This window comes from Aquila chrysaetos, chromosome 5 (genome assembly GCF_900496995.4).
Source record: "Aquila chrysaetos chrysaetos chromosome 5, bAquChr1.4, whole genome shotgun sequence".
NCBI lineage: Eukaryota > Metazoa > Chordata > Aves > Accipitriformes > Accipitridae > Aquila > Aquila chrysaetos.
This window is the reverse complement of record NC_044008.1, coordinates 54,628,716-54,652,055: the sequence shown is the minus strand read 5'-3', so window position 1 is coordinate 54,652,055 and position 23,340 is coordinate 54,628,716. Positions and strand designations below refer to the sequence as shown.

Genomic DNA, 23,340 nt, shown 5'->3' with positions numbered 1-23,340 from the left:
GAATTTCAAAAGCATCTCTGCACCCACAACTTCTAGTGAAGTCATCTGAGGAGGCTGCAATGCTCCGAATCCTTTCCTAATTAGATCAGCAGTCTCGTCACCTCCTGAGAGGGCTTGGTATATCCTCTGGCTTTTAAAGGAATTCTGTATTAAAAGCAGAGATCTGACAAATTGGAGCCTCCTCGAATACAGAAAGAAATGTAAAGACAATAAAGACCTTCCCCCCTACCCCTGATAGTTTTGAGTAATGACAGCTAGAGAAATAACACTTGTTTGGAAATAACCCATGACCCTTTTCATCCAAAGGGATCATAGTAGCAAATGAATCCATTTTTTTTTAAGACATAGAGGGCATTAACAACACGCTTGGTCAGTTTTCTCACTTGGATTTCAACTTTTTCAAGGCTGTGACCACACATTCACAGAAGAACTAGATAATAGTATCTTTAACTTCTCACTAATTTATATGGGCTTATTTTCAGGGGATGAAGCAGATATAAACTATTTTTATACACATTTATATTTCAGGGGATGAATGAAAACAGTAAGCACCATCTATTATTAAGTCAAGCACAGAGGCAGCAAACAGCTGCATATGAGCAAATCACTCATACGAGCATCAGGGTCAGTTATCCCCCTATATAAGATATTTCAGCAGTATATAAATTAATACAAAAGGGTGGATTCATGTTTCAATGCTGTCGCAGTTGCCTGGTGTTACACAGACACTGCATGTTTATTTATCATTGTTGGGATGAGGGTTCATTTGTATGAATAGGCATAAAGATGACGCTGGATCTGTGGCTCACAGCATTTGTGGGGTAAGTTGATGGGACAAGGAAATGGTACCTGGGAAAGAAGTAATTATTATTATTATTATTCCCATTTTACAGGTGAAAAGCAAAGCAAGGGCAAATGGAAGTGCATAAAGGGTCGAGCAGTGACTCCTGTTTTTTCAGCGCGTGGTGCTTGAGTCACAAAGCTTATGTCTTCTCAAGTAGCTCTACACCTCAGAAACTCAGCAAGCAGCTGGGAAACTGCAGCTTTACCCTCGCCACCTCCAACAAAACGAATGGGATTTAGAGATGCTCAGAGATAATGGGCAGCCCAGAGGTCACCAGGGAGCCAAACCCTCACATCCATAAACCCCACGGGTGAGACCAGAGCAAGTCAAAATGAGCAAACAACGGTGAAGTGTTTGTGAAGATTTATATAAATGATGCTTGAGTGTTTTCCTTGGAGGTATTTCTGACCTTTGCCATGAATGTTTATACAAATGATATTTTTGTTTGCAAGAACAATTGTACAAAGGCAAATGCTCAGAAATATACATTTGAGTGAAGCTTCACTACAAAGGAGCTTATAGAGCCATGCAGAAATCTCTTTGCTGCGTATAAAAGTTTCAGTCCCTCAGGAAGAAAATTGAAGTAATACGATCTAGGTAATACATTTTGCAAAACAGAAAATAGCAACAAAAGGCTGGCAAACAGCCAGATGCAACTGAAATGAACTCGAGGACTGAGATACATCACAGACCGTGTTTGAATAAGGAACATTGTCATAAAACCCAAGCCCTTTCATTCATGAATAATACAGGACCAAGAGACAGGTCTGAATTTGTCATGTAAATTATTTACTGTAACTATGAAATGGCCACCTGTCTAGGCTTGCGGCAGTGTTTGAACCAAGGCCCTTTAAATTAAAAAAAGGAAAAGATAAAGTTGCTTAAGCTAAAGAGGTACTTTTTTGCTACTGCGGAATAGTGTGCTCCTGCCCTCATGCACAGAGGCCTGGACCTTGTCCTGGTTTTGGCTGGGATAGAGTTAATTTTCTTTCTAGGAGCTGGTATAGTGTCATGTTTGGGATTCAGTGTGAGAGGAATGCTGATAACACAGTGATGTTTGCCGTTGTTGCTAAGCAGTGTTTGTACTTAGTCAAGGATTTTTCAGCTTCTCATGCCCAGGCAGCAAGAAGGCTGGAGGGGCACAAGAAGTTGGGAGGGGACACAGCCAGGACAGCTGACCCAAACTGGCCAAAGGGATATTCCCTACCATGTGATGTCATGCCCAGTACATAAACTGGGGGGAGTTGATCACTGCTCAGGAACTAACTGGGCATCGGTTAGCGAGCAGTGAGCAATTGCGTTGCGCATCACTTGTTTTGTATATTCCAGTCCTTTTATTGTTATTGTCATTTTATTATTGTTATCATCATCATGATTATTTTCTTCCTTTCTGTTCTATTAAACTGTTCTTACCTTAACCCATGAGTTTTACCTTTTTCCTTCTGATTCTCTCCCCCATCCCACTGAGTAGGGGAGAAGCGAGTGAGCGGCTGTGTGGTGCTTAGCTGCTGGCTGGGGTTAAACCACAACAGACCTCCACTGGGCTGAGCCCTCCACGTTATTAAGCTGGGGAGCATCTTCAGGGGGGGCTTTTCACCTTGTTCTGCTGGTGAGGTCAGTGATGATTTTGGCCATGGGGCCCAAGCTTGGGACCAGGCCAACCAAGGGACCCCAGGGTATCCCAGACAGCTGAACCTACCAGCAGGATGGCCAAAATACCAGAAGGCAGCGGCACGTCCCACCTTCAGAGAGGATGGCCTTCTCCAGAAGTGGAGTTTGGGTTTAGGCTGAGTGAGATTATAACCTTTAATATGGAACAGTTTATGAGCTCAGGGCAGAGATGCCTTGATTTGCAGAGGCACTTCCTATGTGGGATGGACAGCAGCTCCACAGGACCCATCTGCCAAAGCCAGTCTGAACTAACACTGATGAGACAACAGCTCTTGTGTTTCTAAGACCTTTGTGCCCAGCCAATAGTAACTGTTAAAGATGGAATAAAATCTGTGCTGGAAGAAGTCTAAAAGACATTTCTAAGAATTCTGGATACACCCTTACACTCCTGCCCCAGACTGTTCCCACCATCTCACCTCAGTCAGCTCCTCCATAGTGACTTGCAGCTCTGTTCAACCTGAGCTGGAAGAGAGCCAAGCTGCTCAGGATTTCGATGTGGTGGTGGTGGGTTTTTTTGGTGGGGTTTTTTTGTTTTTTTTTTTTTTTTTTTTTTTTTTTAAGCTGTTGTCTACAGAGTGCTTCCAAAGAATCCCAGCAGATCTATAATAAACAAGAGCTACTTTTGAAAGCCACTTGGCATACTTGTTTAAATAACCTCTCTGACTCTCCAATTGTCTTTTCTCAGGGTTGTCATAGAGAGGAAGATATTGATGAGTTCATGGTGTGTCAGGGAGCATAGATGAAAGTGAAATAATTTCCTCTGTTCTTGAAAGCATTTATTTTTGACCTATTTCTCCAGTGTGTGTAGCTACAGCGTCTCTCTGTTTCTTCATGTCAGTTTGGACATTGGGAAGAGCATCCTGCAGTAGAGGCAGTGCACAGACATGGTTAATGCTGTACTGCCTGGGACTAGAGGTGTATCTGTCATGTTCAATGCATCTTGAGAAAGCAGACACCTTGTAGCAGGGAAGTCAATAGGTTGTTTAGTTATACTGAGCTTCTAGAAGGCAAAAACTCATTTTCACCTCTCTAAAGAAAGGAAAGGTCTTAGATATCAGTGCATTAGATCTTAAGAATGTCCCATCAAAACACAGGCTGCTGTAAAGGTTGTTACCTTTTAAGAGAAATGTCTTACTGAAAACCAGCAAGGTCTTTGCTCTCTCCCTCATATGAGAAAGGTGATGAATGAAAGCAGGCAGTAGGTTGTTAGACTGTTTTTCCCAGAAATAACCCAAACCTTTTCTTCCTGGTGCATTCCAACTTTGTTTGCACTTAACTAGAAAACTGGAAAAGAAGAGATAAAAGGTGAATGATGCCAGGCCAGGCTGTCTCCGAGTTGTAACCATCAAAAGGCTTCTTCAGCAGAAGTAGCATTATGAAAGGTCCAAGTCAGCACATGTAATGTGGATCAAGAGCTACCTACAAACTCCAGCCCTTCTAGAAGGTACAAATACTGTAGAAGGCTTTCCTCTGGATATTTTTTCCTGCCGTTGCTGAAATAATACACAGCTTTATTCCTGACCCACAAAACACACTGTCCTTTTCAGATATCTCTAACAATTACTCCATTCACACCGGAAGGCAGCACTGCCGGTAGAGTAGTTTTGATTGTAGCAGTATATTAACTAAACAGATTAATTAACTGATACACCCTTTTATTGTCTCATATTTCCACTATCCTGTGGACTGCTGTGCTCTAACAATACTTTAAAATTCTAACTTGTTTTGTCTCTCCTGGCTTTTAAATACCCCTGCATTCCCATCTGCAGCTTTGTATAAGAATACACATGCAAAACTAAATAAACATGCATTTTGGAGACACCTTAACCTTAGCCCCCAAAAGGCTGCTGCCCTACTTGTTTCTAAAGCCTTAACCCAAATGATGACATTTAAATAGAGCTACAATAATACCAGGTAGCTAATTCCAGTGATGGCAACAACAGAGGAGGGAAAGGAGGGAGGTGAAAAGCGACCAGCTCAAATAGTATTTGCTGAAAAGGCAATCCTAAATATTATTAACCTGATTCTTCTCTGCCATCAAAATTACACTGTGGTATCTCTGGTTCAGTGAGAATCAGACCCTGAAAGGTAATAAAATCCTTTCTGTTAACAAGCCCATAAACTAATAGCACTTGAAAAAATCAGCACACCAGGCTTCACGACCAGCAGTGAAAACAGATTAGATGTGATGCAAGGGCCAAGAGTATCCCCAAAAACCTCATCTTCAGCTGTAAAGTGCATTCCTGTGATGAACAGGCTTTGGTCTGCAGCTCAGTACCCTCTTCTGCATCTCCATGTGCATTTGTGGTTCAGTGGCATATTTACAACATGGGGGGGGGGGCGGGGAATCAAGCACCTTTTTGTTCAAATGTAACTTCAACAAAGGCTGGGTTGTGTTCTGATTTCTGGCTTCATCTAGAAATCTAGATGTCTTTCAAGTTGCTCTGCTCCTTTCCAGAGGCATTTGGAAGTTCTGTGGGTGTTAGTACTGGATAAGCACTGATTTAAGTGGGGAATTAGTATATGTTCTGAATGGAGAAGATGTTCTTTGTAAACACCCAAGGCTCGCAGGAAAGAGGTCTCCAGGATTTCAGGTAAATGCATTCCTAATTAATCTAAGGGGAAAGGTAGCATTCAGTGACCTCTAAGGGGTACTATGACAACATAATCTTATCGATCATTCATATCCTTGGTTCAGCAGTCCCTTTCTTCTTGCATGTGAAGAGAGGGCTGGAGAGATAACAAGTTCAGCCCCAGAAACCACCTCTAGGAGAAAAGCAGGATGAGGCTCCACTCCAGCCTGAGCATTTTCTAGCCTTCTGAACTTCTGGTTGCTGAATTTGCCAAATTTCTGCATTTGCCTGCTGGAAGAAGCCCAAGGAGTCCTGTTCATTTTGCACAGGCCACCCTGCAGCCTTTAGGGGCACATTCACTCCTCACTGCCATCTTGAGTCTGTCTGATAATAAGATAAAAGTATTTGTCCCCTTTTCTCTCCCACCTCTCAGTAGAAATTTTCCTAACTTGCAGTGTAATCAGACCATTTTTATTCTTTCTGGCCATCTCCTAAAGGTGAAAGTGGGACCTCTGCTGAGCATCATCATCCCAGGCTCAAGGTTTTTAATGAAAACATGAAATTCCTTCTATTTAGGGCCAGGGAGGTGACTAATGGACTAAACAGCCTGAGAGGTGGAGGAATGGCTCTGCTGAAAAGCACTGTGGCAGCCAGCAAGGTCCATGTGCTGAGCAAATGTTCATGACAGCCAGCGAGCTGTGTGGACCTCAGACAGGGAACAAACTCCCCTGATCTGCACTTTGTCCTCCTCAATCAGCTTTTCCCTACCTACAAGACCACCAAAACCACCAGATTTCTACAGCTGCCCTTCAACTTCATGGATTTGCACGTCTAAAATAAGGATCCTCCTACTGAGACCTCTGTATTCTGAAAAATATAGGCTATAGCTATGTAGTCATCTGCAGCCTGTGCACAAAGGCAGTGGGACACGAGCAAGCTCTGCCCCCGAATATGGTGCTCCCTGTCTGAGGGTGAGCCCAGCTCAAGCATGGCACTGGCAGCATCTTCCCATCCCCAGCTGAGAACAACAGAGAGGGGAGATGCAAATTTGCAGAAGAGCACATGCAAAGCCAATTTTAAAGTGAACATTGGCCTCAAACTAACAGGGAAAATGCACCATTGGCTTTGATTTTTAAATACATTAGTTCTTCTCTCAAAGACTGGATCAATGGAAAAAGGAAACTGAGCGATGGATAACCCTTTACTTGCTTAGGAGTAGGACTTATCCTCATGCTGTCTGGCAAGAGCATGGCCTGCTGTTGGGTGGCTGTGCTCTTGCATTTCCCTCACAGCCATGTCTGCTCCCATGTCCCAGGTAACCACCAGGCTGGTCATGTATTAGAAGTATTTACCAGTGGGGTGTGAGGTGGCAAGAAGCATCTGTGAAAAATTCCAGAAGGTCTATATGCACTTGTATTTCAAAACAGAACAAAATATTGAATTTCTAAGATTTCCACAGAAGTGTAATGTTAAGCAGAAAAGATTGCTTGAAGGCAATCAAAACATTTCATTCTGGTAAAAGTCCAAATACTCTAATTTATTTTATATGCTGATAGAATTTAAGCTACCGTTTCCCAAAGAAAATTCTAAATGATCCAATTCCAACAAGACACTGAGCTCATCAGATTGCTTGAAGGAAATGCCACCGAAATGGAGATATTCCCACAAAAAGTCACAATTTTGAGGAAATGACTCAAAAATGAAATTTTTTCCTCATGGGGAATATTCTGACTGGCTGTATTTAGCAGTTTGTTTCTGCACTTTGCCTGCACAACTCAAAGGTGTTTGTGTGGAAGGACAAGTGCCACGACATGAAGGAGCTGAAATCCACCACGTTACAGAGGAGATACCTGCTGGGGACTGAGATTCCTCCTTGTGCTGCTGAAGGTTGACTCATAAAACCAAGTTAGGTCTTGATGTGCAACATCTCTTCCAAGCAGGCTGAAAAGACTAATCATTTTTCTCCTCTATCGCTCATTTTTCAGCCTCCATCTGGTTATCTTTTGTGTAGATCACAGGCACTTCTGTTATCAAAGTTTGCAGAGCACTTGTCTCAGTCATGGTGAGGACTTGTCCAAGTTATGGTGTCAGGGACTGCAGGTATTACTGCAGCACAACTCACAGATAACAGCATCACTGTGGAACGTGCTGAGCACTTTCCTTCTGCCCTGTACATGAGCAGCCTTGCACTGAGTGCCTGCATTTACTGAGCTCCACACGCATCTCTCCCTGCTACTTGCGTGACATAAAAGGTCCTTTGCCATACAGAAAGCAGTGAGTTCATTTGGGACCAGTGAATGGGGAAGAATTTAGCTCACTTATGGAAGCAGCAATGGCCAGTAGCACGGTAACGAAATGGTAGGTAGCATTTTGAAGGCCTCTAGGTATCTGCAAAACGCAGATGTGCCTAAGCTCTTTGTCTCAGCATCTGAGGCACAGAAATATGATTCAGCACGTGGCCGTCAGGAAAACACCTGCTGTTTAAAAGCAAGATTTCAAAAAAGAAACCTTCAGGCTCCTAGCCTGCTGAAAGTACCTGTCTGATCTTGTTACCTTGTACTAGCCACATGAGCCAGGATCCATCCCTACAGAGCTGAGAGATAGGCATCAGCAGGTACAAATGGAAAAGCCATGGATCAGCAAGCAGCTGCCTCTTGCAGAGCAACCCCTTTCTCCTGGTAACGAGACCTCTATGGATTTGCAGTGAGGAGACAGTGTGGTCCAGGGCTGCTCAGGGTCAGCCAGGACACAAGCTGCAAACAGCTCTCTGAAGACAGGCAGCTCCTGGTCTCGCAAGGCACAAACCCACGCTCTTGCCCAGCCCACGTTTGTCACAGGAGTGATGGAAAACCAGAAACAAGGGATAAATACTTCATTTTGCCCTGCCGTGAACAACACGGGACCTGTCTGTCTTCCCTGACTGGCTGAGTAGGGCTCTTCAAACAAGGTTTGTGGTACAAGAGTCCACAATTTTAATGACAGGTTTTATCCTTCCAATATTCTCTGCTCCTGACCACCAGATTGCTCTTTGCATAATCCTTACTCCAATAAGTACACATCCTGGGGCACGCACCAATTGCAAGCATAAGAACACCAGAATACAAAACCAAAACAAATTCTTTCAAGCCCTTACAACTACTTCACGTCATTCAGCCAGCTTAGAGGCACTGTAAAGATCACCTGAGGCTTCGGGAGCTGAGCAAACTTGGTGCAGAGCTAATAAGACCTTCTGCTAAGCACCTTCCCGGATACACAACAACCTTCTCAGCTTGGAGCTCCCCAGACTTCATCACCAGTCGCTGCCTTAGACTGAGCCCAGGCTCAGAATACTACAAACAGGCTGGCCGTGGGAAGGCTACCAGGATCACACCCACCCTGGGGCTGGCACCATGTCTGCAAGTCTTACCAGAGGCCCAGGGACAGCAAGGAGGAGATGCATCAGAGAGGACTGAAGGAGGCAGATAAACTTACGCTATTGTGACCCATCTGTGAGTTCTTTCTAATTAAAGCAGGGCTCACAGCACAGCCATATACATAGCCCTGTTGCTAATTAGGGAGGGCTGAGCACTGACACATGAACCTCCCAGTCTCAAAACATTAACTTTACCAGGTGTAATATCTTCTAGGTGACATTAAGGTTAATAATCTGCATCCACAACAGAATCCAGCTCAGTAAATACCCAATTAACCGGGTTCTGTTAGAGGTAGCAGCAAAATGCAAGGTCTAGGATGGCTGAAGGGAGGCCCCGAAAAGCTGAGTGTGATGTGTGCTGGTGTGCACACCCGCTGTGGGGGACCTGTAAGAAACGACCAGCGGAGCATGCAGGAATGATGCCTTCAGAGGGAGTGTGTGTAGGCTCCAACACCAGCACCAGCTAGGCTGAGGGAAAGCAATAAAATGAATAAATATTCTTTGCTGTTGACATTTAGCAAAACATTTTTTCTAGCCTTCCTCCCTCACTCCCTCCTTCTGAACTGTTCTCCAAAGCTTCTGTTGTTTGAAAGTGAATTCAAAGCAACAGTGGATGGATTCAAGTTGCATGCAGTTAAAATGGAAGGTTTTTTCCTAACTTTTAATCTTTGTTTTGCCCTCTGCCTTCCGGAAGAGGGAATTGGAACAGGGAAGGATAAAAAAATGGAACAAACGAGGAATAACTGAATATTCAACTCAGTTTGAATGTAATTGCCTCATTTAGCATCATTTTGTAGAAGCCCAGGAGAAAATGATTCCTTTCCTACAACAGATTTGAAACATTTAAAAATAATGGGTCAAATAAGTGCTTACTTTTAATCTGACCAATGCAGCAGCTAGAACAAGTGGAAATGGATATCATCACATTCTCACGAATGTGCCACTGCTGGCCTGACCCCACGGCACTGGGCGCTTTGATGGAGATGAAGGGAGAAGCCTCTGCAGCTCTTGGAGCAAAACCAGCTGCAGGGGCTCAGGGTGCTTTGCAGGGCTCAGCCACTTCACTGAACTGTTGCTATTTTAGCTAGAAGCTCTTTTTTTTTTTTTTTCCTCCACAGCTGAACTGACACAAAGAGTGTCAGACACATTCGTCATCAACGAGACATCGAGCATTTTTCCTAACTCCTCAACTCATCTTCCCTCTGAGCTCCTTCTCATCTTACTGTCTTCCAGGTGTTCACGTTCCCCCATTCTGCAGCCATCTAGGATGTCCTCATTCTCCCTCTCCTTTTCTACAACGATTAATTAAACTTCATCTTTCCCTTTCCAAAAATCTTACCTTACCTTCTCTGTCACAACCACCTCTTCACCGGGACCTCTCCTCTGAAGGCACTGCATATGCACGGGAACACGTTCAGGCCCACTGCCATTTCTAGCAAACTTTCAACCTCCACATCAAATCTCCAACCCAAAGTCTCAACCCTGCTTTTACTGAAACTGAAAACTTCCTGGGAGAGACAGAGCACCAGCCCAGCCAGCCAAGCTGGCAGAACCAAAGAGATCATCCAGTGAGACAGGAGAAGAATGAAAATAGTGTTTTTAATATCATTTACAGCAAACTTACAGTATGTATTTCACATCACATATTTCTAAACTGCTCATCTGGAAAATATAAGCTGCAAAAATACAGAACACAGTACTCAAAATATATCGAGCATGTGGTTTCTCTTTTTTTTTCTTTTTTTAAATCAATTGTACAGTGAAACATTTCCTTTTCCAAACCAGGTTTCAGTTTATTTTGGAAGTGCTGCTAAGCATCTGCAAAATTACCAGCAGTCAAACCAGCACACTTCAAAGACTTTTCCGAGAACCACTTTCCCTTGGGCACTGTAGGAAAAGACCAACCTACAGCCTGAGGCAGGGGAGAGGCACCTGGGCTCCTCTAGGTCCCACGCACGCTGCTACAGACCATCTGTGGAGATGTCCTGCGCAGGAATAACCTTCTTCACATACAACCACCCACAAATGCTGCTCTGCCCAGGTGACTACGAAGAACAGCAATAGTATGAGGGACAAACATCACTGACTGGTCTGGTATGGAGGCAGGTAGGTACTCCTCTAATATTGTGGACCCTGCATAGAGCTCTGGGAGGGAGTTTTGAGCCATAGGTGTGATAAACTGCATGGGGTGGTCTTGTTCCTCCAACAACACAATCAATGTGGAAGCACCCTCCACACATCAATGGAAGATTACATCTGCACACCAGCTGCAAACACTTGCCAGAGAATTCCTGAGCTTCTGAAGACTGGAGGAAACTCTCACCAAGAACCTAGTTAAAAGATGCATCTGGATTTGGAGGGCATGTGGCAGACCTGCCTCGCTGAAATGTGTTAATTCTGTTATTACACCATGGAGAAACATGAGGATGGAGAAGGGAGTGGGTTAAGGAACAAAGTAAGTTCCTAATATTCTTATTAGCCAAAAAAAAAAAAAAAAAAAGCCCCTCAATGTTTGCCAGAGCCACAGAGGGGCCAGCTGGTTGAGGTAAGAACAGGATAACTTCTTTCCCAATCTGCTTTGAATTTTAAGCTCTCAAGTTTGCTCAGCTGTAGCTGCTGCTAAGGGATCTCAAGGGTGGAGAATAACCAGGTTACAGAGGCAAGGCATATGCTCCTGATCAACCTCTTTATCAGGAAAACAAGCAAAGAGAAATCAGCCAAACAAAAACTTTGCTTTTCCTCCATCATGAATGAAGCATTGCCCAGAACTGACTGGGCAGCACTGTCGCTTCTGCTCACAAACCACGTCAAGTCAAGAGCTGCTCTCCTCCTGCATATTTAATCTGCCCCCACTCCCTCCACTCTGGCTGGTTTTCATATGGTGCTTATGTCTCATCTATACACGACAAAAGGAATTTTAACATTTTCTTATTGCAAACATTTTCCATCTAATGCCATTTATGGATTTCTAGCTCACACGGCCCCAAATGTCCCCATGCCTGGAATGTGATGGAAGTACATACAGCAGGGAAAAAAACATTTCTGCAGACTGCATTTGACTTGTATCAAAATCCTAACGAACACCACATTTATTGTACTTTATTTACATGGTAGTCACGTATAATATAATACAATACAGCGTTCCATTTGCAGTGGTAGGCACTATGGGTTTTAAAAGGTCACAGCTCTTCCCCTGCTCCCATCCCCACCGCTCCTCCCTATGGACATGGTACCAAAGTGAACCAAGAGCTCCCTTTTGGGTGGTCCCAGCACTGCTGCAGTTTTCCACTGAACCCTGCTCTGAGATGGCTCCTTCCCAAAAAGTAGATGATGGGAGCTGCTTTCATGTCCTAACATGGAGAATCCCAAGCTTCGGTGGTCATAGACCACTGGCAACCCTTAACATTTGTCAGGGCCAGTTACGCATAGCCTCATCACCATGCTTTGCATTGAAAACATTGTGAAGGCAATGTGGGCTGTAGACAAGCTACAGACCTCTGAGCACAGCTTATAGGCCACCTGCGATCAACAGAGCACAGTTTTGGTCCCACTGCACGTAAGACTTTAGGAAAACGGCTATGAGTCTTCAAGAGAGATCATCATCCTCCAATCAGGCAGAAAGCATCGTGGGCGAAGAACAGGGGTCATTTCTTCCTTTCAAGTTCACACAGAATTGTGAGGCACCGAAAACATAGCACTGAGATGCAGTTTACATTGAGTTGTAAATGCACTGATATTTGTGCGATGCCATACTGCAAAAGAAAAGGGTTTTGAAGGGCTAAGATATACATGGCAGGGAAAGATGCTTTTTGCTGTCCTACCAACTGGCAATTCAATTGGGAAGAACTAAGATATGTTAGGCCATATGCGACTCTCTGATTCCCGAGAGATTTTTGCTTCTGATCTAAAAGCTGTGCAAACATCACAAATAAAATTTGCACCACCTGCTTCACCTTAATACCAATTTGTTTTTTTCTGGGTTCATACCCTTCTCGTGTTTGCTCTCAGTAATTACTGACATGAATGCATTAACTGGTAGAAACACTGGGAGAGGCAGATAATTTCAAGCATCTGTGAGAGAATATTCCTGGAAAGTGGATTGTGAGTTGGAAGCCAGCACTTTGGCTGTCCTGGAGCAGTGTATGTCCAGTGGTACTCTGCCCATTGGCATTGAGCAAAGATCCTCTTACTCAATTCCTAATCACATACTTTTGAACTAAATATTTGTACTGATGAGAAAATTCCAGCCCAGGGAACTCGGGGAGTAGAAATATCCCCCATGATTTCTATGTCCAGTCAGAACAAACCAATGTATATGAATTATAAGCAAGCTTTTCCAAACCCCTCCAGGCCACAGGTGATATGCAGAAATGACCTTGCAAATACACTGGAGGCATTTTCTTGGTTTTCTCAGCAATTCGCAAAGAAGAAATAAAAAGGGAAATTCATTAATGAACTTGCTAAAAATTATTTGCTGAGCGGGACTCGACAAGTTTCTTATTGCTCTCTGCCATTTGCAGACACCAACTTCCTGTAGAAGAAGCCCAGCGCTACAAACTGTCAGGGTATTGCTAATCTTTTCCTTCCTAGGGTGTGACACTCTGCTCTGCCACACTTGAGCTGAAGAAAGTGGGGGAAACATTGCAAACTCATAGTATCCCAAAGACCCCATCCCTGGAGTCACTCCATTCATCAGACAAATGGAGGCTGAAGCAAGGTTTTGACAAGCTAAACAGCATATATGCTACATACATCCTATGGTCCTACTCTTGCAGCCATCTAAATGGATTCCTCTGTCCACATGGCTTCTCCTGAATCCCCTCTGTCCTCTCAGGACAGCGGGATGCTCATAGCAGAGCAGCTGTAGCAAGACTGAAGCTGAAAGTGGTCCTTGTTCATACCCTGAAGAGAACACTGGTATTGCTTCTGAGGAGACAGAGCCTCCTTCTGCTCCACTGGATTCAGGGAACAGACAATGCCCAAAGATTTTACTTGGCATGACTAGTTAATAAAGAAGTACCTAATGTCTAAGAATTGCTGAAAGGCCATTTTTCAGTGAAGCAATTGTATTAAGACTCAGATTGGCTAGAAATGTCAATGGAATGATAGAAAACATCATTTGCAGCCTAGAAGTAATAGATTTAGTGCATAAAAGCAGAACAAACTATAATATTTTGAGCATATGTAATACTAAGTGGGACCTGCTGGCATCCCAGGCAAATTTAAAAGCCAGTCAGTAACTCCAAACACCTCATATAGACTTGGTAGAGCTGAGCTGTGCTTTGCCATCGGGAGGAAGGAAGAACTGTGGCTGGAGAAAGGAAGCTGATGGTCAGTTTGGAAGAAATGCCCACAAACCATGGGTTTCAGGGAGGTAGGGCAGGTAGGTCTATCCAGCAGCACTGAAGGGTGGATAATCCTTTCAGAGACTCCAGGAGGCTCAGCCTCAATGCCCTGGTTGTTCCTTTCCTCCTTGGATCAATCTCAACCATCAGATAACCAAAGCTGAGCCTGGCTCATGCCAAAGGCTCCCATCACACGATTGCCGATCTTAATAAACTGCTGCTTACATTCACACCAGTTGTATCTTGGCTGCCTTGTGGGGACAGGAGGGTGTCATGTTGGAAGGAAAGGAGAATATACACTCTCCTGAAGTTGCCGCCCACAAAAAAGGCGAGTCATAGCAGCAGCATGGGATGTTGGGAGAGGTGAACTCAGATTTAGGTAAGAAAAGCAAAAACTCCTAACGCAAATGGGAACAGGTCAGTATTATTATTTGTATGCAGGGGTGCTCTGCCCTACGCACAGAAAGCCTGTGAACTTTGCAGGCATTAAGCAGATCCAGAGAAAGATCAACACAAACTTGCTTCTGTCTGCAAAGATAGCTCATGTGAAATTAGGGGGACAGATGAGCATGGCTATGTCTAAAGGCAGAGTCAGAATAAGTCTGGAAACCCTTGTGAATAAAGGAAAAAAGCTGTTATCACATCAGTCCAGTGAAGCATTTGCATATGTCTTTAATACTGACAATTCCCCGTGTCACCTGCCAAGAATAAAACAAACATCACACCAAGATTGTCCAAGTCTTAAGAAAATACTGAGCCCAACACACCCAGGTGTGAGAAACTCTCACATGGCAGCAACAGCTCTGGCTGACTCAGGGGCTAAAGCTTCACAGTGCTGGTAGCCTTCAGGTTGTCTTGAGTTTGCTGCAGAGTGGAACTGCTGTTACGAGATGGAGTTGCTTTTCTGTCTCCCAGGACCTCATTTACTGAGAAAAAATATGTGTCTGACTGAGACACAAAGGGAAACCTGAAGTGCATTGCATCCAACAGCAATGTGATGAACATAAAACTCTGATGGGGATAGGAGGGACTCCAAATCTCATTCATTCCCTTAGTCTTTAATTTATTTTTTTTTCACGAAAAAAATGCCAATGCATCTCAGCCATTTGGAAATACTCCAATCACTTTCCAAACATCTGCAGTCCATCAGTTCAATTCTGAAGCATTTTGAAGCATAGCTAACTCAGCTAATTGAAGCTAATTCCTCTCTGCATCTTTCCCTTTTCACCTTCCCAGCAAGGTGAGACCCAACTGAGATTGATAGTAGCAGCACTGAGTAGTTCAGTGCATCTCACAGGGGTATGGCAGTGTGAGGCCCCTATTAGTTGAATTCCCAAGGAATGGAAGGTTTGTCTAGATAATTCAAGTGATGGCCTTTTCGGTCCCACCATACATCCAAGATGTGCTGGGCAAAGTCAGAAAAATGTATGATTTCAATATGTATAAAAAGAAGGTTCTGAAAATGCATCCCCTTGTTAACAAGGATGCAAAGAAATGGATTCTAATGTCATCTGCACCAATTTTAGACTGGGATCTCCTTTTGATTCCACTGGGGCTATGCCAAGGTGGTATCTGTGCAAGGGAAAGGAAACCCCAACCTGAAGTCATGCAAGGCAACTGGACAATCCCCTAGAGACTGCTAAATCTCAACTAGTTTATTTTTTCAAACATCCCATTCCTTAGCAGACAGCCATGCAGGGAACACAGTGCTTGGAAATGTCAAAATAACATTTCTGCTGAGACTGAGGTCTCAACAAAACCCTGAATTTCAATGCCCCTGAATATGGAGAAAAAAATTTCCAACATTGGATCTGGACTGCACAGCTCGGACCATACCCCTGTTTCTGTTCCCAGGAATGGGCATTCTTCTAACTCCATCCTTGTTCTTAAGTTTCCTGCACGGTTAAGGCAGTTGCGGGATGGAAGCGAAGTGCTGACAGGCAAAAGCCCGTACTGCAATTTGGGAAGCGGGAGGATGTCTGAGACTCTTCATTTGTTATTCTATAACAAAAATTGGGTCACAGGCAAAACTGGCTGTGGTTTTGAAATCAGAAAAAACAAAGAGCCTGCTGGGACGGATGAAGGTTTTGGTCTGTGTGTTTTCTTTAAACTAAAGCTCTGTTCTTGAATTTGTACCAAAGCACTGACAGTAAAGCCCTTCATGATGCAGGCATCTGATACACCCTTAAAAAAACCAAAAGAGTGGGATGGGGAGAGAGCTTTTCAAAAGTCGCATTATCAAAAGAACTAAAAAACAACGATCATGCAGGAATTTTAAGTTACAGCTTAAAAATAATGTAAGTAACCCCATTCAACTGTGTCTCCTATACATACCAAGAGAAGAGATTAAATGAAAAAAAACCAATCCCAAAATAAAAATGAAAATGTTAAGTGCCCTGGAATCCTGTTTCTGTAACTCTGGTCAAGGGGGACTTTTGACTGTACTGACAAACCACAGCTCTTGAACACCGAGAGTTTGTTTTGCATCATGTCAGCATGCTATTCTCCTTCACCTTGGACCTTCAGAGGGGGAAAAAAATGAAATTGTGAAAGGGGTTATAGAATTTCAAGCAATCAGGCTTTTAGAAAGGTTCTATTCTATGACATTTGTGTTCGAGTCTGAATGTGTGTGTATAGTATAAAATTATGAGCTAACATTTGAAAAGACAGCAGTCTAAGTAATAAATTTGCAGAATGAAGAGAACTGTACAGAATGATTTCAAAGGCTTATACTTGACAATTATACATATTTTATGAGACAGTTATGTACCCTGTACCTTTTTTAGATTCATTGTTTTATGGATGCAGTATCTCTATTTTAGCAGACAGGATATGCTAAACCAATCTAATGGTCTAAAAAGCATCATTTACCACCCAACATAACAATGGCACTGCATAGCTTAATAACTTTTTTTTCCTTAAACTCCTTCATTAATCAAGTGATTCTTAACATGGCTGAAAACCAAGAATCAAATATCTGCAGTTACAGTATTTGTTAAGTATTTGGCACAGTGGAGTTTATTTGATACACCCTTTTTTTTTGCCCTTATTGTTGCTGAACATATAATGCTGTGCATAAATTACAGACACACATGTAAAGTCAGTCAAGTGGAAGCAGTCTGATACACCACACCCATGTTTCAATTCCTAGATAAGAGCAAAGTCTGCTGAAAAGCTGTTGAACATGAGTGGCAAGTTATCAACCCTCTGTAATTGTGCCAACTCTGGGGTGTCCACTGCCAGCAATGGACAAGGACTTGGGGAGGATCAGCCCCTCCACCAGTTGCATGGAAGTGATGTCCAGCATTCGGTTCAACATGCCAGGTTACTCCTCTAAACATCTGCAAGTTCACAACAGCTTCAAAATACAAACAAAAAAAGGAGCTTTTTGATTATGATGCTAACCCTTAAAACCCTTCTGACATTTAGTCCATTGGAAATGGGTCTGGTTTCTGGGGAAAACTCATCAAACACAACCAATTTGTATTGCTTCCCAGCAGGAATGTTTTGGAAAAGAAAAATATGCATGCAAAATAAGCCTGACCCCATGCTTCTTGAAATCAGATGAAAGCTTCCCCATGCTTTTTGCAGGCTTAGATAAGACTGCATTGCAAAAGCAAAGCCAAATCTACTCCTGCATGGGTGCCTCTTGAGGATCTGAATGAAAATTTCAGAGGTGCTCGACGCTGGCCAGCCTCTGCTCCCATAACCCAGCCTTCCATAGGAATACTATTTGCACATCTAAGGGCAAAACATGGCCTCCAGGACCGGAGGTTATTCCTTCTTCCTCACATGCCTTCCACTGAAGTCAGTGGAATTTCTCAGGTGAGAAAAAATATCAGTTGTGAGGGTTACAGGATTAAGGTCAGTATTCCTTTCATCTTGTACACACACACACACACACGCACACACGCTTACTTTAAAGAAAACATCCACCACACAATTTCTAGATTGCAAATTATATATATATATCTTTAAAAACTAGAGAGAACATAAACAGCCTCTCCATATATATATGTATTCACTGAGTCACATAGAATATGAAAAAACTATATTATGTAAATCATCATATTATCTATAATTCTCCAACTGACAATTGTTTTTATAGAGACACAGTGCATTCATTCTCTTTTTTAAAAACATATTATGTGTCTTCATTGGCTTGGTAGCATATTAGAATGAAGGCTTATGGATAAAAAATCAGAGGATTAAACAAACCCCTTGAGTCACATTATGTTTGGGTGAATTAAACAGGATCCTTCCCCAAACTAGCATAAATAAATCCTCCCTATGGAAAAGTGTCAGCGATTTAAGGGTTAACATAGATTTGAAAATAAGTTTTAAAAAAATCTTATTAGAGGACTACACAGACAAGTATTTGGAACTCAACCCCTTTAAAAATGACAGCAAATTTGGCAAGTGCGAGCAAATGTCTTGAACTTTACTGGGTTTGAGAGATCTGAGCACAGCTATTCACAGACAACCACAAAGCTGCAATCTGCGAATAAGCCTCGGCTGGAAGGACTCGGATACCTCTGACAGCATTGCTCGCCACCTGGAAGGCTTCCAGCAGCTTTCAAGTTATTTATCGTGGACTCATGGCTGGTGACAGCGTATGACTGGTGGAAAAACTCCAGCACCGCTCCCTCTTTGCCATCACAAAGCGCAGCAGGTTTGAATAGCACCCAGACCGGCTAACCCTTCAGCCCGCGCTGCGGGGCTCCACGTACCCCTGGGACCCCATTTGCAACCACAAACGCCTATTCCAGCATTGCCGTTATCACCTTGCTCTCTCTACGCCTCATGCCCAAGCCTGTCTGTTTGCCGAGCTCTCCGATGAACCTCTGCAGATGCCCTTCTTGGAAGCTCGTACTGTCATCAAAGGGGCTGGTACCCAGCCACAGCAGCTCCCTGCTTTCTCCATCACCCTGCAGGATGTCACAAGTGATCCCATTAAAAGACGCTGTTCTCAAGAATCCTGGCTGGGTCTGACTTTGAGAAAAAGACAAAAGTTTCCTGTGTCGCCATTGTTGTTTTGCAGTTGTGTTTTTTCATTCGTGCTCTCTTCTTGTTTGTATTAAAAAGGACCCTTGTATTATTAATATAGTTCACTCCTCCACAGTCACTATAAAACAGACTCCATATTTTCACACCACTCATGATCTTCAAGGTTATAGATAAATTTTGTCCTATGTGATTGATTTTGGGGCACCGAGTCCCGCCCCAGATTGTCTAGGGTGAGAGTAGAGGCAAAAAACTCACTAGTGCTGAGACCACCTTCGTGGTTCTTGATGTATCTTTTATAGTTTTTCCTCAAGCACTGCCAGGTGGTTGTATATAAGATGAATGCAAAAGACTTCAGGGCTATAGCAATACTAACATACAGGTATCTATATACCACGTTGTCGTACAGCGCACAGGCTCCTTGCTCGCCACAAAACGTGCTCCAAAACAGACACGTGGAGTCAATTCCAGCCCCAAAGATCAGCGGAGGTGGGATAAAACCTGTCAAAATAAGAGAGACAAATCATGATTTTATGATCCTTATGATAAAGAGAGAAGATGTGATTGCAGTGAATGGAAAGAGAGGATACTTTATCAAGTTTAATGGTCCCAGCTGCAGCCTGTGATTCTAATTTTTTAAGTTCTAAATCAACCTAAACAAAGCCTGTGGATGAGTTTTTAGCTTGGGCTCAACGTCTATGGAAGAGATTCCTGCTGATATCAACATGCAGGAAGGATTTTACTCAAATTTAAGTGGCTTTTATTAATCTTCTCATTCGCCTAATGAGGCTGAGTGGAGGGGTAAATGAAAGAGGACAGCCTTGCAGCTTGTTCTCTATTTAGATATTGGTAATTCTGCACTCTGGGGTGTTCACCTGAAGAATGTCATAGGACTCCAGTTCAGAGCCTGATATCAGCTGAGGCACTGAGGTCTAGTTTTGGACCTTTCCCTGACACAGGAAGGTTTTCTCCAGGTCTAAGGAAAATAAGCGATAACCTCTAATAGATGCCAAAGATTAAATCTGAAAAGAAGGGAAAATTTCAGTGCACCATTAAATGAAATATCACAGCAGGATTCTCCCACAGCCACTGCAACTAACTACTGATGAGTGTTTCTCAATCATAGTTTGCAGCAGAGCTGCAATCTTAAAGCAAACTAATCACTCCAATCTCATTTAACTAATAAAGGCAGTGTTTTTCTTCTCTACCTTTCCTCATCCTACAGGGACATTGTAGAGGCCCCCTGCTTCACATTGCCCCAGTGGTGGTTAGGACATCCACGTTGCAGCTTTGCACTCCCCAGCCAGCACACGTGCACTGAGCGTGCAGTACTCAGAAGGAAATCTGGATGTTCTACATAATGTAAACCATTTCTCTTCCTTCTGTAATATTTATGGGGGGAGGCTGGAAGCAGATAAACCCTGGAAAAATCCCTGATTGATAAAATCACTGCTGTGGGTTAAGACAGCAAGCAAAGGAGAGCATCGTATCTATTGAAACCAAATAGCAGGTGGGCACAACATACCCTCAACATTATCACTCCATTCATAGGTGCTGTGAGGCCCTAGACTCTATAAATACATGTGTAGACAGACAGACACACAGACTGCAGTTTCTAGACAGAAAAGAGTTTAATCTTGGATCCAGTTTCATCATTAACCTGGATTTCCAGGCTTAAAAAAGGTACCTTCCTTCAGCTTGTCATGAACAAAACAGTGACATTCATGACATATCTCCTAAGACTACAAATAAATTGGTTGTCTTCACCATTCCCTGTGGTAACTGAGATCTCTTTATTTTATTTTGTCGATGAGTAGTGCTCTGCAGATTTTGTTTGATCTTCCTTGTATGTTAATAAATGCAGGAGTTAAGAAAGGCTATATGGGTTTTTGGTAGTCCTTTTAACCAGTCATTAATAGCACAAATGTAGTAAATAAAAACAGATGATAGAAAAACAAGACAATCTTTTTGTTAGAAACCCTAGTTCCAGTCATCACTTTAAAAACCTGGTTATGTTCTGGAAAAAATGTCAGCGCCAGCTCCCTGCTTGTCATTTCAACGACTGGAAATTCCAGACTGGGCTGGTTCTGCTTCTAAGTTAAAAGATGCTCTTTTTTTTTTTTGGAAACCTGTGGACAAGCACACACTCAACCTGAAATTAAAAAATTCAGCTGGACTCCTGCCAGAAACAAGCAAAGAGACTGTGCTGCTGAATGCAGTTTGTGTGCCCAGTGCTGCACTGGCGCTGGATGCCACCTAAGGGGGTAACATCCAGATGTGGAAGTGACCAAGAAGGCGGGATCCGCACGCTTTCTGGACTAAGAGAAAACTGCTTTTGGATCATAATTTTGACATGTGAGCCCCTACTCGTTAACATGCTGAGAGATGTTGATACAAAGCTTTGGAGGTATATAGGCTGAACTTCAGAGGGAGCTATCATCCTCATCTGCTGGCTTCAGCTGGCTTTCCAGGTTTTCAAGATAATTTGGCCTGGAAATTGTTCCTCATAAGACTTGAGGAAGGACCTGATGCACTGAACGCCAAAGCTACACCTATGTGGATGCAGGCATGGATGTAGAAACCTTAAAGAAAAATACGTGAAAAACTTTTAGGAACCAGTGAGTGTTTCAGGTAATTTTTACCAGAGGAGAGGACAAGAGACTCACGGGAACAACTCAATGCCTAGACCCTCTGAGACATGGGAGTTGAAGGGTTGCACTGCAGATTGTAAAATTCTTCTGAGAGAGAAACACTGTGGTTTTGTCATGTTGGAAGAAGAGAGGCAAGCAACATGGACTTGTAGCAAAAACAAAAGGAAGGCTTTGCTAGGATGCATGGTGAACACCATCCAGAAAGGATGCGTCTGGGACCTTACGAGTCTAAAACTCTTTGCTATTCCAGACACTTCCATTCCAAATCTTTGGCTCCGACAGCATTGCCTTACTCTCTTCTCTGAGAAACTGCAGTAGCACTTTTATGTGAAGACATTGTTATGCTGTCCTCTCACAGCAGAATTCCTATGGAATAAGATAATACATCCAGGAGGATACTGGGAGAATTCAGTCTTGTTTCATGTTATTACAGTGAATATTAAAGAGATTAAATCATGTTTTACCTCTTACTGCAAAGTATTGCAAAAATTTCTGCTATATATATATTTCATTGCAGAAACTGTAGGGCTGTGTAAAAAAAGCTGCTTCTGTCTTACTGAAATCTATTAGCTACGATTGCACCTCTGGGTCTCATACCTCCTATGTTTAATACTCTCCTTTGGTTCAAGAAGCAGCTATTATCACTCTCTTCTTAAGTCAAAGCTTAAAGGTGAACTGAAAAGCTTTTAAAATAAATCAGTAAAGCTATTCTCAAACCTCAGGTTGTTAAGGGCAAAATTTGGATACCCTTGCTCACATTGAAAAGTACCTTTCTCTTCATTTTCTATGGGTTCAAGCTACATTGCTGACATGCTTCAGGATGTATTGTCTTATTTCATGGGAATTCCTTAGTGACAAAGCAACGTATAAAGATTTGAGTTTAAATTCTTACTATGCCTTCCTTACTGGAAGAAAAAAAAATCTATTCAACTTAAGCATACGTGTCTGAGCCTGCTTTTGGAGGAATTCAAGATGGCACTATCTCAGGAGGTTTCTCTCTTTTGAAAGGAAAACAAAAAAGAGAGAAAATCTCCCCCTTTAAGTACTTTTTCCTTTGGAAACAACAGCCCACAGCCATCCTCCTCGCGCACTTGCCTGCTGACACTCCACATTCAGCCAGTGAGAGCTGAAGACAGGCCAAAACCTGAGAGCAGCCCTGACAGCCAAAGAAAATGCTGCCTTTGCAAGGCTTGAACCGGAGCTGACCCAAGTCAACCCAGAAGCTTCCCTTTGAGCTATCTGAGCTCTGGATAAGATCGCTTGATGCAGCTTTCTGTATGACTGCAGTTACTTCACCAAAAGCAGTGAAAATCTAATTGGCTTTATCATAAACTGGTCTGGGACCACCATGTCCTTCTCAGCTAGTGGGGAACAAGGTGTTACAAAAAATAGGTAAACAAATGAGGTCACTTATTCAAAGCAATATATGGTATTGTTAGATTTTTGGTTCCCTACTGCCTAGTGCCTTGCTGCAGCCTAGGAGATGGCATTTTACTCTCCGGCTCATTCCTTTGAGACTGGGGGGTATCAGGCAGGGAATGTACTGCCCATGCCCTGCTAAAAAAAAGTGAATTCCACCTCCACAACACACAGAAACCCCGTGCATGAGATGGACTCACACAATGATGGATTAGAGGGGATTTTCCCCTGAATTGTTGAGATTAATGAGCTGAAATATAGGAGCTTTAAAATAAGGGCCATCTCTTCAAAAGGGGAAAAACCCCTCTACCCAGAAACAAGAAGCAGGCAAATAACGGCCCAGTGTGTTCCTTTTAATTCATACATGAGAAGCACATACCAGTTCAGAGGAACAGCCATATGCATTTTAATGGGATATTAA

General features: G+C 43.0%; 1 protein-coding gene across 2 annotated transcripts in view; it reads right to left on the bottom strand.

The window, feature by feature from the left end:
• Positions 1 to 10,080: 10,080 nt before the first annotated feature.
• SLCO3A1 (solute carrier organic anion transporter family member 3A1) overlaps positions 10,081 to 23,340 on the bottom strand; it is a 154,703-nt gene continuing 141,443 nt past the window's right edge. For both annotated transcript variants that reach the window (XM_030014883.2, XM_041123743.1), the window contains exon 10: positions 10,081 to 19,350. In XM_030014883.2, coding sequence (XP_029870743.1) covers positions 18,971 to 19,350 — 380 coding nt within the window. In that variant the 3' untranslated portion in view covers positions 10,081 to 18,970. The remainder of the gene's footprint in view (positions 19,351 to 23,340) is intronic.